The sequence below is a fragment of the Solea senegalensis genome, linkage group LG9 (genome assembly GCF_019176455.1).
Source record: "Solea senegalensis isolate Sse05_10M linkage group LG9, IFAPA_SoseM_1, whole genome shotgun sequence".
Taxonomy (NCBI): Eukaryota; Metazoa; Chordata; class Actinopteri; order Pleuronectiformes; family Soleidae; genus Solea; species Solea senegalensis.
Genome location: NC_058029.1, coordinates 3,036,065 through 3,061,366, shown reverse-complemented (window position 1 = coordinate 3,061,366; position 25,302 = coordinate 3,036,065). Strand labels below are relative to the sequence as shown.

Genomic DNA, 25,302 nt, shown 5'->3' with positions numbered 1-25,302 from the left:
AGCCTATGGCTCGCCAGCTTCAGATTCGACACTTAAGGGGAAAGTTAAGGGGAAATTAACTGAATGTGCAGTGCGATTGTTTGTCCACTGATTGTCTGTATTTTTTTGTGACACTTCTTGATTTTAGCAACTATTGTATTTGTGAAACTTAAAAGGGGAGATTTCACCTTTTTTGTTTTATACCTAGACCTCATTAGACCAGGTCCAGATCGAAAACCACTGTACCTAGACTTCTCAAAACTGAGACCCTGAAGATGTATAAAAACACTATCATCTGATATATGAAACCTTTATTCTACTTCAGGAATTATCAACACAAGGTGGGCGCGCTGCTTTCAAATCTTACTCTCTCTGCAGTGACAGTCACTCATAAAAATCAAAACAGATGTCGTTAAACATGTTTGGGGCTGAGCTATAAGGTTGGCAACAAATATTGATCCCAAAAACTGGGAAATACTTGAGTTACAGTAGCAGGCACATACTAAACTTTACATTGAAGTGTCATAAGGGCTTATAATAACACCACACAATAGGATAAAAAGATGACCACAGTCTTACAAAGTCATAATTGAAGTTATAGTAATAAGTCATAATTGTGAGATACTAAGTCATAATTGTGAGATACTAAGTCATAATTGTGAGATACTAAGTCATAATTGTGAGACACTAAGTCATATGACAGCGTCACTGAACAAGTCTCCTGCAGTTACAGCTGACCGACACATGATGTCGCTGTTGTACCGTTTTAGAGGTTGACTTCACACCACCGTCACTGTATCCACTGTATAAAGTTACTCCACATGTGCAAAAGCACACTATTAAATGTGTGTTTTTTTAATGGCACAGATAAGATAAATATAAGCAAGTACCGTTTGCAGAAAAATAGTTTAATTTCGGAGTCAGTATTTGTTTGAAACATGGGAGGGACTTTCCAGAGTGTAGCTTTCGGTTTCACTTTGTACCCGCGTAGTGTCTGGAACCGTGCTCACCTCAGGTACAGCTCCCTCCCGGTTTGTTAGCTGAATATTTGTGTGTTTATTCACCTCAGAGCGTGAACTTGTAAGACATAACTCTCGCAATTGTGTTGCTATCACCGGTACCATAACACGTTCGTCGGAAAGGAAACGTAAGTTTGACTTAAACGCTGGCTAGCTTACACTGCTGCTGTTACTGTAAGTTAGCATAAACTCTGTATAACTCTTTGTATAATATAGATATTAATATTACGTATTTATGCTTTTATTCGTGTGTGTGTTGGTTTTACTGTTTAACGGAAATGGTGAAAGTGAAAGTAACCTAGCACATAATTCAACAGCAAACTGAAAGTATTTTTTTCTACTCAACGGGCAAACAAGTGCAGATCATAACTGTTGTTTACAATGGTAAAGGCACATGTTTAGCTATTATATCTGTGTTTTTAAAGACTTTTTTACTAGCTTCTTAAATGTGAATGTGTTCTGTTTATTGCATATAACAAAGAAACCATTACAACTGAATCATTTTGGTTTTATTGTCTGACATTTTATGGACCTGTACGATTAATGGATTATGAATATAGTTGTTAGTCGCAGCCCTAAATGTTATTGATTGTCAAACTACTAAAACCCGACTTAATATTGATATTGACACTCTGTCTAATCTCATCCTGTACAATTTTGAAGCATGTGCTGATCACTTTCTATTCAATGATTTTTAGCTACTTTGCATATTGAATTATTGAATATTATAGTGCTTTCTTATTGTTTAGGCCAGTGCGCGATTCATTTCCCAATTGATTAATCTGTTGATTATTTTACTTAGATTTTTCTGATTCATATGTTGGTTCAGAAAATGTTGAAAAATGTTTCTCAACCTGGAAATGATGATGTTCTCAAATGTCTGACGTTTATTTGTTATATGTGGAGCAAAGAAACCAGGAAATATTCACATTTAAGAAGCTACAAAAATCAGAAAACTCTCAACATCGATTAACAGATCTTTTAAATAGATGATGATTCATTTAGTGTTGATTAAGTGTTGATTAATCACATTTAAAGCAGTTTTATTAAGTGGTTAGAATCTGCTGTTTTCAATGAGAGCAAGTTAAAAAGAACTGCCTCTTCATTAAAGATTGACATACTTATATTAGACTTTGTGTGTTTTTATCTCACAGAAATCAGCAGTGCAGGTGAAAGTGAAAGTAATGCAGCATCAGCAGCAAAGTGAAAGTAACTTCTCAGTCCAGGGCAAACAATTTCCAATTATAGATAGAATTTGTATAGTTGCACCTCGGCTGACAGGCATGTTTGTTATTGTTTTAGTTTGGTATTGCTATGATAGTCAAACCACTAAAACCTGCCTCACTCTTCTTCTCACCTGTATCCACAGGAGCTGTGGAATATGCAGAAAATGAGCTACTTCTCCCCGCTGCTCCTTGTCTGCTTGGACTTGTGCGTGGTGTACGCTGTACGCTTGGCTCAGCTCTCACCTCTCCTCACCCCGCATCCTTTCCTCACCCTGTGGGGAGGAGGAGTGATCCGGGCCTGCCTCCTCATCTCCCTCACCCTCTCTTACCCTGGATGCCTGCCATGGATGAGGAGCTTCGCGGGCCTGCAGAGCGTAGGGGTCCTCTGCTTCGTCTTCCCAGTGTACACCACTCTTCTCTGGTTTCTGGAGCAGTGCACCATGGAGGAGCTTTGGGGGTGGCACTCGTGGGAAAAGGTGGGTGGCAGTGTTTGTTGTAAAGGCTGAGACCGTGGCTCTTAATACAATCATTTCCCACAACTTGAGTCATTTTTAGATGATTATTAACTTTTTTATTGCATAATCAAAACAGGTTTTCTGATTTTTCAGCGTCTTAAATGTGCATACAGTTTGTTTTTTTCACTCCATGTTACAAAGCTGTTATTAAAGCTGAATAATTTTGGGTTGTGGTGGACACAACAAGACATTGGCGAACATCATCGTTTCAAGGTCTGGGAAATACCGATCAACATTTTCTGGCAATGTTTGGACCAATCAAACCAAGTAATTGATGAATTGAGGAAATGATTGACAAATTATTAATTTATGAAAATAATTGCAGGGTCCCCACGGGTCCTTGAACTCGCCATGGCAATGATGATGTTCTCAAAAGTCTTGTTGTGTCCGCAAACCAAAATAAATCAGTTTTAATGATTTGTTTGTTATATGGAGCCAAGAAACCAGAATATGGACATCTTAATTTTGAATCTTTTTCTCTTTGTGGGTGCAGGTCATTCAGGGTTATGGCGTGACCGCCGTGGCCTGGCTCTACTGGAGCAGATACGTGTCGTCTCTTTTGACCTCCTCGAGTCAATACGTCGTGTCCCTGTTCATGAAGAAGCCCTCGGTGAAACCTGAAGAAGACACCGTGACCATTCTGAAGCGGCTGCTGGAATACTTGATGCCCTACTCCTGGCGCTTTGTTGTCGTGTTAACATGCGTGATTCTTGCGAGTTATGGTAAGTGCGCCGCCGCTGTCATTTTTTTATAGATTTATCATGCAAATATGACATTATGGTCATCTACATCCTGTTGTTAATGTGCTGCTAAATTGGGCTGCAACTACCAGTTATTAAATTAATCAAGCAACTATTTTTATAATCAGTTTTACAGTCGGTTTTACACATTTATCAATCTTTCAGCTTCTTAAACGTAAACATTTTCCAGTTTTCTTTGCTCCAAATAGCAAAAACATGTATGAAATCTGAATAATTTTTGTTTGTAGATTTGAAAACATCACCATTTTGAAGTTTGGGAAACAATTATCAACATTTTTGTGCACAAACGATCAGTTAATCTGGACCATAAGCGACAGATTATCTGATTATGAAAATAATTGTTAGTTGCAGCCCTGGTCTATCCTGTACCTATAATGTTTATCTTCCAGGGGTTGTATTGACAATAACTGTGAATGGAAGAATTATTTTTTTACAACATGTGATATGATCTGCTCTCAGGTGAGATGGCTATTCCTCGGTACAGCGGTCGTGTCGCTGAGTGGATCGATAAAGAGGAAGCACCTGATGCTTTCACAGAGGCCATTACGATCATGGCGCTAATGACCATTGCTGGGTAAGATAATAGATAGATTGTGTTTCTATCTCTGGACTGGGGGTTTTAGAGGGAAAGAGGCATTTTTTAGGGAGTGTTTTAACATTTCAACATTAAAATGTGTAAAATTGACAAGACTATGGTAATTGACTTTTCATTTTGGTGGCACACACTGCTTCTTGTCGTCTTTTGTGTCTTTTGTTTTGCCGTCATTTCATTTGTCTTACTGCGCTTACTGCTGTAACTAACAGTTATTTTAATAACTGATTAATCTGTTGATTATGTTCTTGATTAATAGATTAGCAAACATTATACAGTTTTAATGATTTCTTTGTTAAATGGGCCAAAGAAAACTGACAATGCTCAAATTTAAGAAGCTGAAAAAACAACAACGATTGATTAGTGACTACTTTGATATCTTTTTTTTTTTTTTACAAGATTTTGTCATAAATCTCCAGTTAAAAAGTTCTTTTTATCATATAATTAGCTCAGCTTAAATATAATTACGCTGTGGATTTTTTCAATCATAGCAAAATATATTACATGATTATACCTTAAACAATGTTACAAAACAGTACAATACTTAACATAAATATATATTAACAAAAACAGCCCAAACTAAAATCTACTGTGAAAACTCTTTCTTTCTGAAAATTCAGAGTTTGTACTGTAGTGTAATAATAACTACTTAATATATTTTTCTATTTCAGTGCTGTTCTTGAGTTTTTGGGTGACCTCCTGTACAACGCCACCATGAGCTACGTTCACAGCTCACTGCAGGGAAACGTCTTCCAGGCAGTGCTGAGACGGGAGATTGGTTTCTTTGATAGCAGCCCCACAGGTAAATCATGAACGACTCAAAGTCTAAGTAAATTTAAGTCAGTCACTGCAAGCAATTTATGGACAAAACAAAAACGCCCGGCTCTCATCTCATCTCAGGTGAACTGGTGTCGCGCATCACCACTGATACCTACGAAATAAACGAGGCACTCAGTGATGAACTAAGTCTTGTGATGTGGTACACGGCACGTTTCGGCTTTTTGTTGTACTTCATGGTGTGCCAGTCGTGGAAAATGACCTTGCTCACTTGCTTGGCACTGCCTATCATCTGGGTCATCCCCGAAATCACCGGAAATTTCCACCAGGTAAACCCAAAATTCCCAGATTCCTCAAGAAATATACGCTCAGTAATCAAAAATTCAAGTTTCCATGCATTTTCTTTGGCTCAGACTTAACTTTGTCTCTTTTGTCTTTGTATCAGACCATTGCTAAACAGGTTCAGGAGTCTGTGGCCAAGGCCAACCAGGTGGCCACAGACACCTTCTCCTGCATTAGGACAGTGAGAAGCTTTGCTAATGAAGATGGTGAGACAGAGAAATACAGACAGCGGTTGAATGACATTTACAACCTCAACAAAACAGAATCGATGGCCTATGCAGCCTCTTCCTGGGCCAACAGCGTGAGTTTAATATTGACCTGCATTTTAATGTATTTGCAATCATTACTAAGCTTGTAACTTTAGCCTCTTTAAGACCCATTTCCTCAAAGCAGTACAGTTTGGCACATTTCGGTACAGTTCAATACAGTTCCATTACATCACATACTATCACTTTCCCAGTGTCAAACATTGAGGTTACCAAAATAACTGCTGCATCCCTACTGTACCTTTGGTATGGTACAGTATTTTTGTCAGCTTTCTCTTAGGGTACCAAGCTATCAATCAAGTAACTAATCAACCAAGCAGGTAACAAACCAACCAAGCAAGCAGGCAACAAACCAACCAAGCATGCAAGCAAGCAAGCAAGCAGGCCACCAATCAACCAAGCATGCAGCCAACCAGCCATCCAAAGCAGGAAACCAACCAACCAAGCACGCAGGAAACCAACAAAGCAAGCAAGCTGGTGACCAAGCAAGGAGACAACCAGCCAACCAACCAATCAACCAAGCAAGCATCTAAGCAATCAGGCAACCAACCAACCAAGCTAATAAGCAAGCAGGCAACCAACCAATCAAGCTAATAAGCAAGCATTCAACCAGCCAACCAACCAATAAACCAAGCAAGCAACTAAGCAAGCAGGCAACCAACCAAGCTAATAAGCAAGCAGGCAACCAGCCAACCAATCAACCAAGCAAGCAACTAAGCAAGCAGGCAACCAACCAACCAAGCTAATAAGCAAGCAGGCAACCAACCAATCAAGCTAATAAGCAAGCAGGCAACCAACCAAGCAAGCAAGCAGGCAACTAAGCAAGCAAGCAGGCAACAATCAACCAAGCAAGCAGCCAACCAAGCAGGAAACCAACTAACCAAGCATGCAGGCAACCAATTGACCTTTCAAACAACCAAGCAAACTACCTACCAACCAACCAGACTGAATTCATATAGCACCTTTCATACAAAGCAGCGCAACGCAAAGTGATTCCCATAACAAGGAACAACACAACACAAACAACAAAAGCTTTCCTTCATCTTGTGATAAACAACCACGTGTCAAGACAAAACCACACAGAGAGCAGGATGTCCCTTGCTGTTGCTCTGTCTCTGAACATCGATGGAAGAGAATGCCATCATCAATCCAATCCAATTCTATTTATAAAGCACATTTTTAAACCACAGGGTGGACCGAAGTGCAGTACATACAATCTAATGAGGTCTAATCAAGACCCAAATCTCAGCCACAAAGCATCAAATTAGGGTTAAATGAGTCTTAGAATTCCTGTAATCTGAGCCCAGCATTAGTGCAAAATACAGCTGGCACGCATGTTTGATGAAGTGAAAAACTGTCTTAATGTGCAGAAAGAAAGCTAACCATGATTGTAAAATTTCTTTTATGTTCTCCCAGATTAACACTTTGGCCATGAAGGTGTTTATTCTGTACTATGGAGGGACTCTTGTGACCAGCGGGACAGTTAGCAGCGGAGACTTGGTGTCCTTCGTCTTGTATGAGCTACAGTTTGCCTCAGCTGTTGACGTGAGCTGCCTGCCAATAAGAACCTCATGGTTTTGTTCAAAGTTTGCTGAATTTTTGCTTGACTTTCATGAGTACTTCTCTTGCAGGCCGTCATCAGGTGTTACCCAGAGGTGAGGAAGGCAATCGGTCGCTCTGAAAAGATCTTTGAATATTTGGATCAGAAACCTCAAGTGCCAGCAGAGGGCACTTTGGCTCCTGAAAATCTTGAAGGACGCATTCAGTTCAAAAATGTCAGATTTTCATACTCTGGCAGCACAGATGAAAACAAAATTATTCTTAAGGTATGTGTGGATTTGTGTTCAACTCTAAGTTACAGTTCCGACTATTTCCTCTCATTATATGTAAACATATTACTCTTTCACACCAGGATGTGTCTCTGGAGTTAAAGCCAGGCCAAATCACCGCTCTTGTGGGCCTTAATAGAGCAGGGAAGTCCACCTGCGTTAAGCTGCTGGAAAGGTTTTACCAGCCACAAGCAGGCGAGATCCTCCTGGACGGGAAACCGCTGACAAGCTACACAAACCAGTTCCTACATGACAAGGTGGGTGCGAACGTGATGTGTTCCACTTTTTCATAAAAGAGAGTAGCGACAAATCAAGCAACTTCCTGGCATAACCCTTGCTACTATGCGAGGAAGGACTCTTCAGTTATGCCACATGAGTTAGCCTCTGACTCTCTTTACTGCAGGGGCGGAGAGCTGGTCTCTGGCTGGAAAGAAGCACTTAGTTTAATCGAGGCCTGTAGTCCGACTAAGACAGGCAATCGGACAACTTGCCGAGTCCAAGTATGCATGCATGTGTCCTGTGTCCGTGAAGATGGGTTTTGCTTTAATTGCTCCCTCATTTTACTCAACTGTACATTCAACACAGGTATCATTTGTGATGAGGTCACAAATATGCAAATAAGTGTTCTAAGTGGCGTGTTCTGGCAGCACCTTGCGGCGTTTCAGGCTGGCTTTAGCTACTTTCCATTCGAAAGTAGTTGGCAACACTGTTAGGGCACAAGAAAGTGGCTATAAAAGAGGCTATATGTAAGATTATTCATGCATGACTGAAACAGTTGATGACCGATCATGACTTCCTGGTTTGATGCCATCACTTGTCTGATCCACATAATAAAAAATGATGATCCCTTTGCTGTATTTCCATTCTAAAAGAAAAGTCACAGATGCGGTCGAGGAGGAAAAATGATAGTGAACAGCGAGAGGACACACGGACACGTGCAGCGTTTGTTTACTGTGGAAGTGGAAGTGAAGCTTCTTCTTCTACTACTTCTACTTCCGGAGAATTCGCCGACACTGTGCCTGTCAAAATCAGATCATTTAATTGTGCTTTTATGTAAATGAAGACATGAAGAAAACACTGACTGCTGATCAAGTTCATGTTGAGTGTTTATGGAAAAAAAAAAATCCCAGAAGAATCTGCGAGAAGTCTTTCTGGACTTTTCCATAAAACCAACTGTTCAATCCTTTTTCAGACCAGGAATCAAGTAGATTTAGATCAAGTAGACTGATTTAAAAAAGTACAATACTATACAATCCACAACTTGTAAAAGGGAGTAATTGACGTCCTGAGGGTTTTTTTAAGCCATCACGCTGCAAGAAATTGACTATAATTCAAGATGGCAAATGTGTTAAGTTCTGCAGCCAAGACCAGAACATGAAAATTAAATTAGAGCCCAGAGCCGTGCAAGAATGATTATATACGGAAGGTGAATCACAAGTTACTGAAAATGTTCTCCTCAGTGTTGACAATTATGCAGCTGTTGACTTTTCCTCTTTATCCTGTTTGTTTGTTTGTTTGTAGATTGCCGTGGTGAGCCAGGACTGTGTGCTGTTCTCTTGCTCTGTGCGGGAGAACATCAAGTATGGCTACAGCCACGCGTCAGATGAGGAGATGTACAGGGCTGCCAAGCTGGCTAACGCCCATGAGTTCATCCTGGGGCTGCCGAATCAATATGAAACAGGTTCACATTGAGCTTCTTTTTCATTTTCCATTTTAATTCTCTCTTTTTTTAAAGGGTTTATTGTTGTCTCCGAATATGAAAGACACTCATTGTTCCCTAAGGATGTCCATAAACTCATATGTCGTTGTGTTGCGTAGATGCCGGGGAGAAGGGAGGTCAGGTGTCTGGAGGCCAGAAGCAGCGCATTGCCATTGCTAGAGCTTTAATCAGAAATCCCCAAATCCTGATACTGGACAACGCCACCAGTGATTTGGACTCTGAGAATGAATACCAGGTAGGAAATTGCACTGTTCTTCAAATTCGACTAATTTTCTCTGAACTCTTTTTCTACATGTAACAAGTTGTGGTTGTACCTGACAGGTCCTGCAGGCTTTGTTGAACCATACCAACAACTGCTCTGTGCTGCTGATTTCCAACAAGATGAGCATTGTAGAGAACGCCAGTCACATCGCTGTGCTCAGTGAAGGGACCATAAAGGAGGAGGGCAGGCACGATGAGCTGCTGAAGAAAGACGGCCTTTATGCTGCCATGGTGAAAAAGAACAACATGGGCTTTCAACGTAAAGAGGAGAGCAGCGATGCCCAGTGATACCTTTTGAGTTACACTCGACCCAATGAAGTCAAGGTAGTAAAGGATTGCGGATTTAAAAAAAGTCAGGACTTGCGGGATCACAACTTTAGCTGCGCTTCAATCTTTGAACTACAAGTATACGGTTCATTTTTGACCCTTTAAGGCTGCATTCACATTATTTAGTCTCAGTTTAAAAATGTATGATTTCGGCTCCAAATATCTTAAAGCCTCGAAACAGAAAACATTGAAAACGTTTGGGCTGCATTACATTTTTGACCGGTTTAAACTGAGATCTTTGAGAACAATCGGTATGTTTCCACGCACAATTAAGTCGAGCTAAATCATAGCGCCAGTTTATAAAGACTAGCAGGGGAATGAGTTTATTGATTGAAGTGCATCCACCCTTGCTATGCTCGGCGGGCGATATGCTCCCCTGTAAGCTTGTTAAAGTCGGGGATTTCCTGTAGAGCTGCAACTAACTATTCTGTTGATTATTTTCACGATTAATTGAGTAATCGTTTGGTCCATAAAATGTCAGGAAACGTTAAAAAATGTTTAATCAGTGTTTGTTCCAAACGATTAATCGATTATCAAAATGGTTGACCATTAATTTAGTAATGGATTAATCTAGTCATTGTTTCAGTTTCTAATTTTCTGGTTCATCTATTACATTGCAGAGCAAAACAAGTTTAGCTGGTGGTTAGTTGGTACCCATGTCAATTTAAACTAAAAATATTTAAAGGAATACTTGACTTAATTTGCATTTAGCTTTGTATTACTAGAATAGGGGTAGTATTTTTGAAAAATTGTGCTTCCCAACCTCAGTTTCCCCTGAGTCGAGAAATATCTTCAGTGAAGTGTTTAAATGTGTAGTGTGCCTTAAGCCAGTTTGGGTCCAGTTGAAGGTAAATTACATTACATTACATTTAGCAGACGCTTTTATCCAAAGCAATTTACAAGGGAATTGAGTACAACCTGCCAGGGATGGAGCTGAACTTGCAACCATGAATGTCTTTTGCACACAGGGTACCGGTCTTAACCACTGAGCTACCCCACTCCTGTAAATATGCAATAATATCTCAACTGCAGTAGTATCTCGACTATCGATCTCATTCCGATCGAGAGTTTGTGTTTCCCTGCAGAACAACGGGCGAGTAACGTTAAGCGAGAGAGAGCAAGTGACTCTGTGATGCCTGGGAAACGAAAATTCCAACCTCTCTGTCTCACGAAAGAAGATTTTGACCAAAATTTTGACAATCACTTGTCCAGATGCAGAGCGTGCTGCAAATCAATAAAAGTGGACGCCGAAGAGTCTCTTACAAGTTGCTTTCCCATCTTATGCTGTGTCAGCACATTTGGGCCTTGATTTGGGTCTTGGAAAGTCCTTGGAAATTGATGTGAACCAAGGTGTACAACCCTGGTTAAACACAGTTACCAACATTTGCTTCCAGATTGGTTCTTATCTGCTAAAAATCGACCATCAGCTGTGAACGAATAGTTTCTTTTCCGTGGCTCTAAGAACAGAAATCCTGATTCTCACTTTCAAACCATTGTCGTTTCTTGTTGGTAGTAACTTCTGAGACTAAGCAAATTTCAAAAGAGAGAATCAACCAGTGTAAATGCCTAAATGGTCTCATTTTTATCAGTATGGATGCAGATTACTTTCAGATAAAAACTTTTATTATACGTCTCTTAAGATGACTTAACTTCTCCACTCACCTTGGATGAAGGTGAAGTCGTACCTGAAATCCTTATTTCTTCTCAAATAAAATCCTTAGCCAGAGTATATTTATTGTTTGTAAAAATACTGACAAAGTATTTATGTATGTACGACACAGTACTGAGTCATTGTTCTCTATTTCCCCCCAATGCACTGACAATCAGTGTTAAATTATATAAGGATTTTGTCATGATATACTGTACATGCAAATCATCCGGTGGACTATATTATATTCCATGCGCTGAGCTCTTTTTCTATTTGCCTACCATTAGCATACTCTTTTGTCATCGTCCGCTTCCATAATAACGGCAGGTTGGCCAGAACCGGCTTTATGTACTTGATGATCGTTGTGCACTATTTTTGCGTCATGCACTGTAGATGTAGATAAACATAGAAACAAATTTCATGTTGTAATATTTTGTTTCTTTTAAATTTGGTGTTTCTAAATACTATTAGTGTATTTATTTATCATCTGTCCAATGTTTTGTCCCCACCGTCCCTTTCCTTGTGTTGATCACTCTGTTATTTGAATGAATAAAATATTTCCTACAGTATTCGCCTCCCAAGTATTAGCGTCTACAGTCTACCACCTATTGAGTGGTTACATTTTGGTATATTGGTAATTTTGAGATTTGGTAAATTGGCCACTCTAAATTGACCATAGGTGTGAATGTGAGAGTGAATGGTAGTTTGTCTCTATGTGTGTGGCCCTGCGATGGACTGGCGAACTGTCCAGGGTTGTAACCCCGCCCTATGTCAGATGAGATTGGCACAGCACCCCCCACGATCCTCCAGCGGAGGATAAAGCAGTAGATGATGGATGGATGTGTGGTAATTTTGAGAAATACTGTAGTAGTCATGATGTAATTGTAGACATGTGAATTCAAATTGTAGATACTCTCATATAATTCAAAAAAACGATTCTGACTTACATTATAGCTATTCAAAAGGTAACAAAATTGTAATAATTATAATTAAATTAAAATGTCAAAATGATCTGCTGTTTTTATTTAGGCATTAAATGTTAAAACTATCTATATTTGAAGATAATTTCGAGCCAAACTCTTCGTTTTGTGTTGCTAGTTGAATGTAGTGCGACGCCTTTTAACAATGAATCGCCAAGTTTGACCGTCCAGAAATTACCATTAATTACAGATATCTGCGATGTAATTTTGACTCTTCAAAATTCAAGTTTGGGATATCTTTAATTATTGCCAATTTGAAGATATCTATATTGTCCTTTTTAGAAATCTTGAATTTGAAAGTTTCAGATAGTCAGAATTGAAGTTGTAGATATCTCGAACTTTGAATTGTGACTAGTCATAATGACAGTGTAGATTTCTGAAACTTTAGATTTCTGGTTTTAAGAGATTCGGAATTGTGGATATCCACAACTGAATTGTCGATATAAATGACAAAGCCCAATTACCCCATACAAATTAATGGCAAAGGTAATTTAGACTTGTAAAAACTGAATTAGGGAACTGTAGTTTTGATTACAATTCATACTAGTCAAAATGAAATCATTACTAGTCAAAAATTTCTGTGACGGCAATTCCAGATCATCAAACTTAACTTAAATGTTAAAAAGGCTTGCCATGCAAGCCCCCTAAGCACATGAATAGCAAAGGTAGTTTGACTCGTACTAGTAAAAACTGAATTACGGGTATCTATAACTGTAGTTTTGACTACTGTTAGAAGTTATCGTATCGTAGACGTAGCAGATATCGGTAGTAAATATCCTGTATCGCGACGTTAAAACGGCTTGCTGCTGCCGGCTGCCATTGTATTCACAAAACATGACGGAGAACAACATGTACCGACAGGGGATTGAGGGGGCGGGTGCTCTGTGCGACAGACGTTCGCAGGAGCCAATCGGAGAGCAGACTCGTCCCAAACGTCACCGGAAATACGGGGCATTGCCACGTGGTGGGTTTATATAGCGTTAAGCGGAAGCATAGCGTCGCCATTTCGGTGCGGAGGAGCTCATCCGCGTCTCGCTGGGAGTACAACAACAACAACAACATCGCTGGTGAAATTGGACCGAGACTAAAACTCCGCCTTCAACCCGATGGAAGCGGCCATCAACTCGCCTCACGACAGGTAACGTCTGCGGTGCTTTGTGGCCAGAATGACGACATATGCTTTGAAAACGCTGCTGTGACTCGGAACCGGAGGATGGGGAATAATGTTTAATGTCATCTTCGCCGTTAGCTTATTGGTGACAACGCTAGCTTGCACAGCTAGCTTGTTTTGTTTGTTTATTATTTTATTACCGAACGTCACTGCAGGCTTTGTAAGTGTATAGACTTGTTTTAATATATGTGTTAGTTTAGCTTTTAGCTGCATAACGGTGTCTAGGCGGGGAAGGTTTTTCACGGTTGCATATTCTCCGGCTCAGTCAGCCGGCGGCTCCCCCACCGGCTCGCTGTCATTCATTGAAAAGACATCCAGCTAATGCTCACCCCGCTCCTCCGGTGGTCATCACAACAGAAATATGTTTGCTAATGCAATGCTCTCTATGCTTATACGGGATTTATTTCCTATTAAAACATATAAATGTATATATATGTGTGTATATATGTGTATATTTATTTATTTATATATATATGTGTGTGTATGTGTATATATATGTATATGTATGTATGTATGTATGTATATATATATATATATATATATATATATATATATATATATATATATATGATTATTTCCAATGACTGTTTGTGGCATCTGGTTAGTAAACGCCGGCTGTGGCAAAATGACTTGGGTCTACTGAACGTTCAGTGTGTTGATCTTTTTATAACTACATTTTAAAGCTTCATTATTTATTTAGTTGTGCGTTTTTGGACAGAAAATATTGGCCACTCGTTGCGGCAATGTTTACAAACAGTGAGGGGCGGGGCTTCCAAACCACGCGAACCTCTGCAGCTGCTGCTGGGTTATAAGTAAATAAAAGGATGTGTTGCTGAACGCCTGTCCCCTTCCTGTGGTCTGCGGGCTCAAGCGTTGAGAGTTGTTTTGCGTTTTAACATTAGCACACGTTGATTCAGGGCAAGATTAAATGGCAACGCTACTCACTGTGGAGCCGTGTGTTTACATCACAAGGTCGAAGAAGAGAGGACTCAGCAGATTCTTCTGTTTTCCCCCCCAAGTAGCATGTGGTGATGCTAATGTGATTATGAATACACTGAGGTGTATGACTATGGCTGTGCTATATATTGAAAAATATAATAGAAAGACTGCTTGAATAGCAACATCAATGTAGATGCTAGTTTTGTTTGGCCAGTAACTTTCCATTAAGAATTTTCTTTAATTTTATGTCCTTGTATGGTATTTTGACACATTTAAGACAGATAATTGAGAATAAATAGATGATAATAATTGCAATGAGAAAACGTGCATCATCAGATTTATTTAAAAATTCTACTTATTAACAGATTTTGGGTTAAACATCACAGCAATACAGGTAGTAATTGATGTTTTTGTTCCGTCAACAAATTTAAGTTTTTTTTCCCCCTTAAGTCTGTATGGGTTATGTTGTGGTATGCCAAATCAGGAAGACATTAACTCAAGTATCTCTTAATGATTCAAGATTTTATTAAACTTAATCAACAAATGTTTATATCGCTTGCACTTTAACTAATGAAATAAACGGAAGACAAATGTCCCCTTTCTTCGTAATGAAGTGACATTTGTCACTTATGATTTTTGCCTACATCTGTGTTGTGCTGATCTCAAGTGCACAGGACAACTGTAATGTTATCTAGGGCTGCAACTAACCATTATTTTCATAACTGAGATTATTTTTTAGATTAGTTGATTTGTCCACAGAATGTTTCTCTGAACCTCAAAATGATGATGATTTTATTTTGTCCACAATCCAAAGTTACTAGATTTTACTGATTTAGTTGTCATGTGGAGCAAAGAAACCAGAAAATATTCACATTTAAGAACCTGAATTATCAGAAAAGTTGTTATATTATAGAAAAAAAAAGACTCAAACCTTTTATTAATCGATTATCGAAATAGTTGCTGGTTAATCTAGTAAATCAATTAATAATCGATTAGTTGTTGCAGCCCAAGTATAATCTATGACAATTCAGCTCAGTGTAGCACTTAACACAAAAAAAAAACGTTTTCCAGCAGGCAGATTCATAAAGCTGAGAAGACCTGCATCGGCAACATAGATGGTACAGGTACCATAAATGCCTCACAACACTGTTCCAAGCAGACAAAGGAGTGTCGTGTGTCATTTTCAGCATAAATTCAGAGCAGTTAAACAACATGCAACGCCTGTTACTGTGAAAAAAACATCACTGAGAACAAGAAGGGCTCAGCATGTTTCTCAATGTTTCCCAAGTATTTATAATCATTATCTTTTATTGGTGGTTTATGGATCAAGGTTTTATTTGACATAATCTGCAGATTGCTCAAACTTGTGCTCTTAAAATAACAATAAAATTTGTTTTTTTTTTTTCTTGTGGCAAATTAAAATTTACACACTGAGCAATAAACACAAATGCGACTGAGTTGCTCTTTGTGTTACCACAGTTTGTCTGTCAGTGGGTCAGGTGTGTGTCCTGATCTGTGGGGTGAGATTTGACTATCTAAATCTGGTCCACGTGCTCTGCTTGGTGAGACACTTTCTCCTCCACTTATGTATATAGTACATGTACAGACTCATTAGAGTCCTAAGATCTGCATACCCTTCCTTTTTGTATTTGCTCTTCGTTCCTTATGTGAAAATTGTTATTTCTGTGTGGCCAGTCTTCAGCTGTGGGTGTCCAACTGAAGACACTGGAGGCGAGCTGTATTTGCAACACCAAAATGCAATAGTCAAAGTTATTGGCAGTGGTATTGATAACATGTATTTCTTTTTTTAATGTAGGACATTAAACCAGATAGTTTGTATAATTTCTTTTCAATGACTGTTATTTGATACTGAAATGTTTACTTTTAAAGCACAAAAAGGGCTGTTACGATAAATCAATTACTAATTAAACTAAATTAATTGTTGTTTTACTGTATTATTAAGACAAACTTTATGATTTTTTTTTTGGAACAAACAACCAATCAATTAATCAAGAAAATTATCATTAGATCGATAGATTAACAAAATTAGCGTTAGTTGCAGCCCTTGTTTGAATGAATTTAAGTATTTTTAAACTTTGTGCATTTTATCACATTTTTTATCTTAAATTGTGAATCAATTTAAGATTAAACAAAAAAAAAATGTACAGGATTAAAAAGGGAGCACACAGAGAGGCTAATTACATATTTTCTTCAATCACAGTTCAAAGTCCTTTAACACAAATCAATCATTCTTGCCTCATTCCTTAATCCTTCTGGATTATAATCCACTGTTCTCTTGTATTGGTTATTTCGGCACAAAACTACAAAGCCTCCCATCACAGATCAAAGACAGTTCCAGTTCCAGTTCTTTCCACACTGTTCAAAGGTCTTCAAAGCTCCCGTCGCACATCGTTACTATCCTTTAAAAATCTTGCATAGAGATCGACGTCTCGATGTGCAGCCAGCAGAAATTATTCGAATAAGAAGAGGAACTGTCTTAAACTGTGATTAAGAAGTTGCCTGCCTGAAATTATTTGCAGAAGAAGTTGCTTGGAGAAGTACCACATGTGCCTGAATGTTCAGGTGATAATTCTTCTTAACGTAGGAAATTGATTTCAAGAGAAGGCACAGAAGCCGCAGGTCGGCCATTGTCCACACTAGTACAGACCATCTGGGTGTTTTCTCGTCATTTGTGGATTAGCTATTGAACCCCAACGTCCAATGATTTTTTTTCTCTTTTTTTAAAAAAAAAAAATTCTGTTTGTCAGACATTTAATTTTCTTGGTTTATTGTTGGTAGGGTTTGAGATAAAAGGCTTTTCAACAGTATCAAAGTGCATAAAGTCTACATAGTCAATTGTTCTACCATCAGCTCAGACCGCGCTCTCAGTGAGCAGCCTGCTGGAAATATTAGAAGAAGACAGAAAGTTTTCTAGAAGAAAAAGGGCTTTGATCTGTAATGGGATGCTTTGTATTCCTGTGCTGAAGAACGTATTAGAAGAAGGGAGAACAAGAACAGTGCTGGAAATCAAGAGCTTTGAACCGTGATTGGGAGCTTCGAACTGTGTGGAGCAGCAAATGTATATAAATATATACATATATGTGTGTATATTTGTCTTCTTAACTGTTCGGGGTCCTTGCAATGATGGTTCCCATGACTGTGCTAAAAGTGGCAAGCTGCTGATAGAACCCTAGTCTTCTAGAATAGATGTGGTTTGACTGACATGGAGGCAGGGAGACACAGTTTCACAGGTCATATGTGTTGCATAACTTTTTCCGTGAGGTTGTGTGTTGATATTAGTGCATGGAGGATTGGAATTGATTGTTGCATCAGTGGATAAAGTAGAAGAAGTCAGGCAGTAGTTCAGTCAACTTCCTTCACTAGCAGGCATCTCTTTCTGTGTGGATCTCTGTGTGTACGAAAAGTAAAATTGCTCTTTCTATTAATCTTTCTCCTGTGTTCACATTTATAGTGCAGGGTGTTTTATCTTTTCCTCCAGCTCTCTGGTCGGGTTGTCCAGTAGCGGAATGGACCAACACACCAGCTCTGGCAAACGCATTCGCAAGCCCTCCCTACTGTACGAGGACTTTGAGAGCCCCTCCCTGCCACACATGATGCCCCAGGGCCCCCCCGCCCCACCACAGCCCCCCACCAAGGATCCCGGCCGACCAGGCCGCATGACCAACCAGCTGCAGTACCTCCAGAAGGCCGTGGTGAAGTCTCTGTGGAGACACCACTTTGCCTGGCCTTTCCATGAGCCTGTCGATGCCTACAGGCTGAACCTCCCGGTGGGTCATAGTTTAAATTTGAAGTTAATCTGTATTTTAGCGCTGCAACTAACAATTATTTTCATAGTAATTATATTAATATGTCAATTATTGTCTTGTATTATGTGTGGGTTGTTTTGTTTGTGTTGCCCATAATCCAAAATATGCAGTTTTAATTATTCCTTTGTTATATGGAGTCAAGAATCTGAAAATATTGACATTTAATAAGAGGCTGAAAAATCTGAAAACTGGTTTAGATTATAAAACCCCTCACTAAAATAGTTGGAAATTATTTTAATATATGAATAATAGTTGCAGCCATGCTATATTTTGGCAAATTACTATGCATTTCCCAGGAAATTATGTCTTTGTCTTTTTTAAAAAACAAATGTTTTTGAATGATGCATTTGAGAGGTTTCAATTAGGCAGGATAACTGTTATCAAACGTGTTTCCTTTTACATTTTTCAATAATTTTGAAAGTTCTACTTCTTTATTCCTTATATAATTGATGTAGCTCCAGTCATTAAAAACATTCTCTCTGGTTTTTTTTTGTTTTTTTTTTAGGATTACCATAAAATTATTAAACAACCAATGGACATGGGGACCATTAAAAAGCGCCTGGAGAACAGCTTCTACCGCAGTGCGAGTGAGTGCATACAGGACTTCAACACAATGTTCACCAACTGCTACATCTACAACAAGGTGGGTTAAAAGGACGAAAACTGATGTTTATTCACTCATTCTTCTTAATTTCTCCTAGTGAAATCTATAATATGATCTCAGTCACAGCAGTGTTTTTGATAACGCTCAAAGTTGTAGTAGCTGTGTTTACTTTCAAACAAGCCAGTTCATGAGTTCCTTTAAAAAGCTACAATACTTAATAACTAATGAACGCTTTTCCTGTACTGTACTTAATGTCTTCAACAACTGTTTTCACGCCAAGCCGACGGATGACATCGTGGTAATGGCCCAGTCCTTGGAGAAGATCTTCCTTCAGAAGGTGGCACAGATGCCTGAGGAGGAACTCGAGCTTCCTCCTCCTGCTCCCCGAAGCAAAAACAAAGGAAGAGGTCGCAAATCTAGTGGTAAGTAAATGATAAGGTCTTTCTTGTTTGTCATTGTCGTACCAGGGTTCTCCATGACAAATTTCAATGTTGTTTCCCCGTCGATGTGTCGCTGTGTTTTGAAACAACAATAACATAAAAAGTTGACTCTACTTTATGTCTCAGTATCGAGGGCTCAGCAGGTGCCAGCGGTGTCGCAGTCGGCTTACTCTCCGTCTTCCTCGGACACGAGCGAGTCCATGCTAGCCAACTCTCCCCAGACTGTGTTGACCAAAAGCCTGCCTCCCGCCAACATCATGGGCCTGCCCCCGACACAGCCCACAACCAAGGTACGCATAACGCGTAAAAGCACAATACCCATCGTCAAAATTGCTGCAGATTAGAGCTCAAATCACATTCATCGGTCTGAACCAAGACCGAGCCACACACAAACCTGTTGTGCAGGTTTTTGTGTTAAAAATTTAGATTACAGATTATTTTTATTAAAAATATATGCGGTATGCAGTGAAGACACTTAATGCAAAGGAGAGACGGACCATAAATGGTGTCCAGTAATGTTTAAGTTGGGCGATTCTGTCCATTCTTTATTATTGAACTGTTTGGACTCGGATTTGGTTTCAAATTGCAAGCCGAGATGAATCAAAAGCCACAATATCGTAACCACAGTGACTAATGTCTTTCTTTCTGTAGAAGAAAGGTGTAAAACGAAAGGCGGATACCACCACCCCATCCACCATGGGTTTAACAGTGGGCATGTCGGGCGTGGGCATGTCGGGCGTGGGCATGTCTGGACCGACACACATGGTCGGATTAGGGAAAGGAGGACACGGCGGCCAAGTTCACGACACCTCTATGCACTCTATTTCCTCCATGGGTGGCATGAGTTTGGACACTCCACCAGGGATGGGCCTCGTCAGGAGCCCCGGAGGCCCCGTCCTTCTCCAGCCTATGATGGCCGGCGGGGGACGCAGAGTCGGCAGCGGACGTCCCATCAAACCCCCAAAGAAGGACTTGCCCGACTCTGTCCAGCCTCAGACCTTGAAGAAGAGCAAACTCAGCCCGCAGCTGCGGTACTGCAGCGGCCTGCTGAAGGACATGTTATCAAAGAAACATGCAGCGTCTGCCTGGCCCTTCTACACGCCTGTGGACGCCACTGCTCTGGGACTTCATGACTACCATGATATCATCAAGTGTCCCATGGACCTCAGCACCATCAAGGTGACACTTCTTGTACTCTTACTGGTTTTAATAATCATTTGAATTTCACAATGTGTTGTTAAAAATGTCCATTACACTGTCAGCAAAGCAGGGGTAGGTGACCTATTGTTGCTGTTATTGATCAATAACTCCGTAATATACTTTCAGCATAATGTCAGTCAAGAGATCTGAGTTAGAACTGGACTTTTTTAAAATTTCCTTCAGGCTCTGTTTCCAGCTTTGTTCCCCTATTGGTTGCTCATTTAATCACTGTTCCTTCACTGGAAATTGTATTCTTCCACCATTGGTAACATCTGTTTATGCTAATCTAAAAGAGGGTTGGACAAAAACATACTAAAAAATCTAGTTACTGATCTGTGGATGAGACTCGATCAGTTTCTCTTGTGACTCTGTCCACTAATGCTTTAATAACTGATGATATAAAATAAAAGTTAATTAAAAAACATGAGAGTAATAATTTTCCCCCAATTTATTTTCAGAGGAAAATGGACTGTCGTGAATACAGGGATGCTCAGCAGTTTGCTAGCGATGTCCGACTCATGTTCTCTAACTGCTACAAGTACAACCCACCAGACCATGATGTTGTGGGCATGGCGCGGAAGCTGCAGGTGAGCCGAGGTTTTCGAATATTCAAATAAACTCGACTATGTGGTGGAACATTTGCATTTCTCACTCTTTTGATTTTGGCCTCGCCTCAGGACGTGTTTGAGTTCCGTTTTGCAAAGATGCCCGACGAACCACACATGGACCACACGGCCATGTCATTGAGCGGCCACCCGACGTCCTCTTCGTCGTCCTCCTCCTCCTCGTCCTCCTCGTCGTCTTCCACCTCAGAGAGCGAGCCCAGCAGTGAGAGCGAGGAGAGCGAGAGCAGCCCGAGCTCGGACAGCGAGGAAGAGCGGGCGCATCGCCTGGCTGAGTTACAGGATCAGGTGTGCACACAAGTAAGACCCAGAGCGCCATCTCTTCATCCACTCACCTCTATTGCAACACGTTTCATGGTTTGTTAACACTATTCATTTTTTAAATCTCTCAGCTGCGAGCCATGCACGAGCAGCTGGCAGCCCTCTCTCAAGGTCCCATCGTCAAAACCAAGAAGAAAAAGGAAAAGAAAGACAAAAAGGAGAAGAAGAAAAAGAAGAAGCTGGAGAAGAGAAGTCGAGGCATCCGGAGCAGGGCTGGCTCCGAGGAGTGGAAGATGCCCAGCAAGATACTGAAGAGCAAATCTGTCAAAGCAGGTGTCTCGCAGCCAAAGAAAAGCCAGGGGAAGAAGAGCAACAAGACCAGCAAGTGAGTAGTAGAATACATTTCTCGTCTCTTTAACCCTCATTTTTGGTTACTGTGTTCTGATGTCCTCTTCTGTCAAACTCCTCAGACCCGCCAAGAAGCCGTTCTACCCTCCCCCAGTGGCCACTTCCATGCTGCCGCACTACGACTCGGAGGAGGAGGAGGAGATCGTGCCCATGACCTACGACGAAAAGCGCCAGCTGAGCCTCGACATCAACAAGCTGCCGGGGGAGAAGCTGGGACGCGTGGTCCACATCATCCAGTCCAGGGAGCCGTCGCTGAGGGACACCAACCCAGAGGAGATCGAGATCGACTTCGAGACGCTGAAGCCGTCGACGCTGAAAGAGCTGGAGCGCTACGTCATGACCTGTCTGAGGAAGAAGCCGCGGAAACCTTACACCGAGCAAGGTCGAGCAAAAACGTCCACCGAAAACTCACACTGGCACAAAACACCGGGCGCTGAATGAACGTACGTGTGTGTGTGTGTCAGGTGTGTAACGGCTCTCTCCTCGTTGTTTCCACTCGCAGCCGCAAAGAAAGGCGTCGCTGGCAAGTCTAAAGAGGAACTGACTCTGGAGAAGAGAAGGGAGCTGGAGAAGCGGCTGCAGGACGTCAGTGGACAGCTGAACTCGGTCAAGAAACCTGCTAAACCTAAAGGTGAGCATGTCCACCTGTGTGTCCTTTAAAGTCAGATTTATGCTTCTGCTGCTCGACATGTTTAAATGATGTGTCCAGTGATGCACAAGGACAGAAGAGCTTTCCTCTCATGTCTTGAACCTGTAGAACTTCTCTACTGTTGTCCTCCCTTCTTCTCGTCTACTCAACTCTTGTTGTCTTTTGTCCTCCTTATTCTTGTCTTATCTACCCTTGTCTTCTTTCGTCCTCCCTACTCTTGTCTTCTTTTGTCCTCCCTTCTTCTCATCTACCCTTGTCGTCTTTTGTCTTCTACTCTTTTTGTCTATCCAACTCTTGTCTTCTTTTTTACTCAACTCAAATTGTCTTCTACTCAACTCTTGTCTACTTTTGTGTGGTCTCCTCTTGTTTACTGTACTCTGTTCTTACTCTTGTTTACTGTACTTGACTCCTCGTTTCCTCTGCTCTCGTCTCTTCCCCCCTCTCCCCAGTGGAGAAGCCCAGTACGGCAGAGACTCACACGCAGCCCTCGCGCCTCAGCGGCAGCAGCTCCAGCTCCGACTCGTCTTCCTCCTCCTCCTCTTCATCGTCCTCCTCGGACACGAGCGACTCGGACTCGGGGTGAAATCCTCAGCGCCAGCGGAGAGCGAAAACGTTATTAACTCAGGGACTTGGGCTGGCCCAGGACACAACACACCCTGAAACTGTAGTGGGCTGAATCATCAGACACCACAGTTAAAAAAAAAAAAAAAAAAAAGGAGGAAAAAAAGACAAAAAGAGTAAAAGAAAATGAAAACAACACTAAAATGTTTTGAATGTGGGACTGAGGGATGTGAAACAAAGTCTCTGTGGATCGATATAGAACCCAAACACTAAATGCCTTGTTTCCACCCTCTTCCGCGACTTTGTAAATACTTGTACAAATTTATGTTTCTTTTATAAAGAAGAATTTTATGGCGATCCCCAAAGAGGGAAGTGGAGTAATATAAAAAAATGTGGATGTGGAAAGACGGGCCGTACTCCAGATCCGCTTTGGCTGGCTCTTTACACTGCGAGTTAGAGTCTTTATTTATTTGCTTTTCTTCACCCACATTTCCTCCGATGTTACTGGGATTTGAAAACCAGTAACTTTTTTGGTCAGAAAGTCTTTGTTTTGATCTTAAAAACAAAGAAAAAAAAGCATAACCCCGGCCTTCTGTTGCTCTTAACTTTTAGACCGACTCTGATAGACTCAGCCTTAATTATCCAGATTGTCAGTAACTGTTAGGAATGTTTTAGGAAGAATTTACGGGATTGAAGATAAAAGAGCTCAAGAAATTCAACCCATGTTCAGGTTAAACGTTAAAAGTTGGTTGCAACTTTTTTAGTTTCTGGATAATGTTCCGTTTACATATATTCTCCTCAGTTTTGAGCCTTGTGCTTCAGCCCGTTTAACAACATGTCATCGTTTGAGTTTTGAAAACACGTAGGATTTAATAATACAGTATATAATTACCTTTTAAAACATACTGTAACAGAATTTGCACTTAAGTTACTTAAATCTCTTTCGTATAGATTTCTATGGCGTCAACGTTCGTCCACAACCTTGTCGTCGGCCGTTTTATGACTGACTGGTCGGACTGGAAGTACTGCGTCCGCAGTATTTGTTAGTTTCTTTTCAGGCGGCTGAATGTCGATCGGATTAAACTGCAGGTTGTTTCCTGACTCCGCACACGAATCTCCTCGAGCAGTGGAAGCAGCACTGCAGCGTGTCTTTGTCGATGAATCTGTAGCACTTGAGGAAAACTTATTTAATAAAATAAATTAAAGTCCATTGGCTGCTCCGGAAAAACCAGTAAACGCTGCAGGGGTTTCCCCCTCCAGAGTCCTCCAGAGTTCACACATAGTTACAGCTCTCGTTGAATGTCCAGTGGAAGAAGATATGCTTGTATATACTTCAACTGTATTTGCTGTATGTTGCTCAAACTATTGTATTTCTGCTGTTCAGTCACTTCCCTTTTCAGTTGTTTTTTTTTTTTTAACGTGCCGTCATTCTCTCATTCCAGTTGAACTGTTTTAGTTGTTTCCTGATGAGCGTTCACATCAGCATCGCTGCTTCTCAAGACGTGATTTAAAAAAAAACAAAAAAAAAAAAATCAAAACAAAACCAACAACCTTTTATTTCACATAACTATGTTTATTAAAATATTCACTTCTGTACTTTGACTTTGTGGCTATCACGAGTTTTCTGTCCTAGAACTTGACCATAGGTGCCTTTCACCCAATGCCAGCTGGGATTGGCTGCAGCGGCGACCCATTTAAAGCAGTATTGTCTGTACTTGTACTGTCACGTCTGCCTAACTATTGTACTTTCAGCACCCAGGTTGTCTCCCAACCTGGATACAGTAAATGCAGATTTCTGATATGAGTCACAAGCAGGTTGCCAGATAACATCAGGTATATGTTGTGCGGTGTAAATGCAGCCTAAAACAAACATGTAAAGTGTCTGTTCACATTGATAAAACACATTCCCGGGCTCTGAGGGAAGGACCGTGTTTGTGAATGTTCAATTACATAAAGATCTGTTGATGCCAGAGGGCCTAGCACATGTTTTTTTTTTTATCTGTAACTGTTCACTTCTCCTTTTAAATGTGGCACCTCTTTTGTTTATTCAACAAAATGTCAGACACCCTCTCTGCTGAATTGTCTATGTAACATTATTATTTATTAGGGCCGGAGCCACGGATGGCAGGGGCCAAAACGGCTCCTATTGGGGACCTATCGTTATCCTTCAGATCATTGTTCTGTCTGTTAATGTGCATAAAACTCAACAAAAAGGAATTCTGGTAAATGAGTGAGACGCATCAGAGGCAAAAGGGTGTCAAAAGGTTTTGCAGATTCAAGTGAGCTCAGGGAACACTGCACTCCCCGAATTGCGTGGGGATGCGAGGGCCCCATCATGACACTGTGCAGTCCTAGTAAGTATTAATATTGTAAGTTT

At 40.6% G+C, this 25,302-nt stretch overlaps 2 protein-coding genes across 4 annotated transcripts; both read left to right on the top strand.

The window, feature by feature from the left end:
- Window positions 1-948: 948 nt before the first annotated feature.
- Window positions 949-10,072, top strand: tap1 (transporter 1, ATP-binding cassette, sub-family B (MDR/TAP)). Of its 2 annotated transcripts, none has more exons than XM_044033104.1 (13): window positions 949-994; window positions 2,368-2,700; window positions 3,233-3,461; window positions 3,960-4,074; window positions 4,764-4,894; window positions 4,993-5,198; window positions 5,315-5,512; window positions 6,894-7,022; window positions 7,109-7,303; window positions 7,390-7,563; window positions 8,828-8,987; window positions 9,125-9,261; window positions 9,348-10,072. In XM_044033104.1, the coding sequence occupies exons 2-13, from the start codon at window positions 2,380-2,382 to the stop codon at window positions 9,573-9,575; spliced, it is 2,223 nt and encodes a 740-aa protein (XP_043889039.1). In that variant the 5' UTR covers window positions 949-994; window positions 2,368-2,379; the 3' UTR covers window positions 9,576-10,072. The 2 variants fall into 2 exon arrangements, with proteins under 2 accessions (XP_043889039.1, XP_043889038.1); XM_044033103.1 differs by having other exon boundaries at window positions 960-1,126.
- Window positions 10,073-13,259: 3,187 nt separating this feature from the next.
- brd2b (bromodomain containing 2b) lies at window positions 13,260-24,895 on the top strand. Of its 2 annotated transcripts, none has more exons than XM_044033741.1 (12): window positions 13,260-13,380; window positions 17,852-18,140; window positions 18,685-18,822; window positions 19,064-19,205; window positions 19,350-19,513; window positions 19,875-20,402; window positions 20,882-21,010; window positions 21,101-21,334; window positions 21,439-21,692; window positions 21,778-22,097; window positions 22,218-22,346; window positions 22,814-24,895. In XM_044033741.1, the coding sequence occupies exons 1-12, from the start codon at window positions 13,349-13,351 to the stop codon at window positions 22,945-22,947; spliced, it is 2,493 nt and encodes an 830-aa protein (XP_043889676.1). In that variant the 5' UTR covers window positions 13,260-13,348; the 3' UTR covers window positions 22,948-24,895. The 2 variants fall into 2 exon arrangements, with proteins under 2 accessions (XP_043889676.1, XP_043889675.1); XM_044033740.1 differs by having other exon boundaries at window positions 21,101-21,346.
- The last annotated feature ends 407 nt before the right edge of the window (window positions 24,896-25,302 follow it).

Excerpts from the sequence above, each read along its gene's own strand:
- tap1 (XM_044033104.1), top strand. The coding sequence starts at position 2,380 with ATGCAGAAAATGAGCTACTTCTCCCCGCTGCTCCTTGTCTGCTTGGAC. Across the intron at positions 2,701-3,232 it reads GGTGGCACTCGTGGGAAAAG|GTCATTCAGGGTTATGGCGT; the intron begins GTGGGTGGCAGT and ends TTGTGGGTGCAG. Across the intron at positions 7,304-7,389 it reads AAAACAAAATTATTCTTAAG|GATGTGTCTCTGGAGTTAAA; the intron begins GTATGTGTGGAT and ends CTTTCACACCAG.
- brd2b (XM_044033740.1), top strand. The coding sequence starts at position 13,349 with ATGGAAGCGGCCATCAACTCGCCTCACGACAG. Across the intron at positions 19,514-19,874 it reads CGACACAGCCCACAACCAAG|AAGAAAGGTGTAAAACGAAA; the intron begins GTACGCATAACG and ends TTCTTTCTGTAG. Across the intron at positions 20,403-20,881 it reads TGGACCTCAGCACCATCAAG|AGGAAAATGGACTGTCGTGA; the intron begins GTGACACTTCTT and ends ATTTATTTTCAG.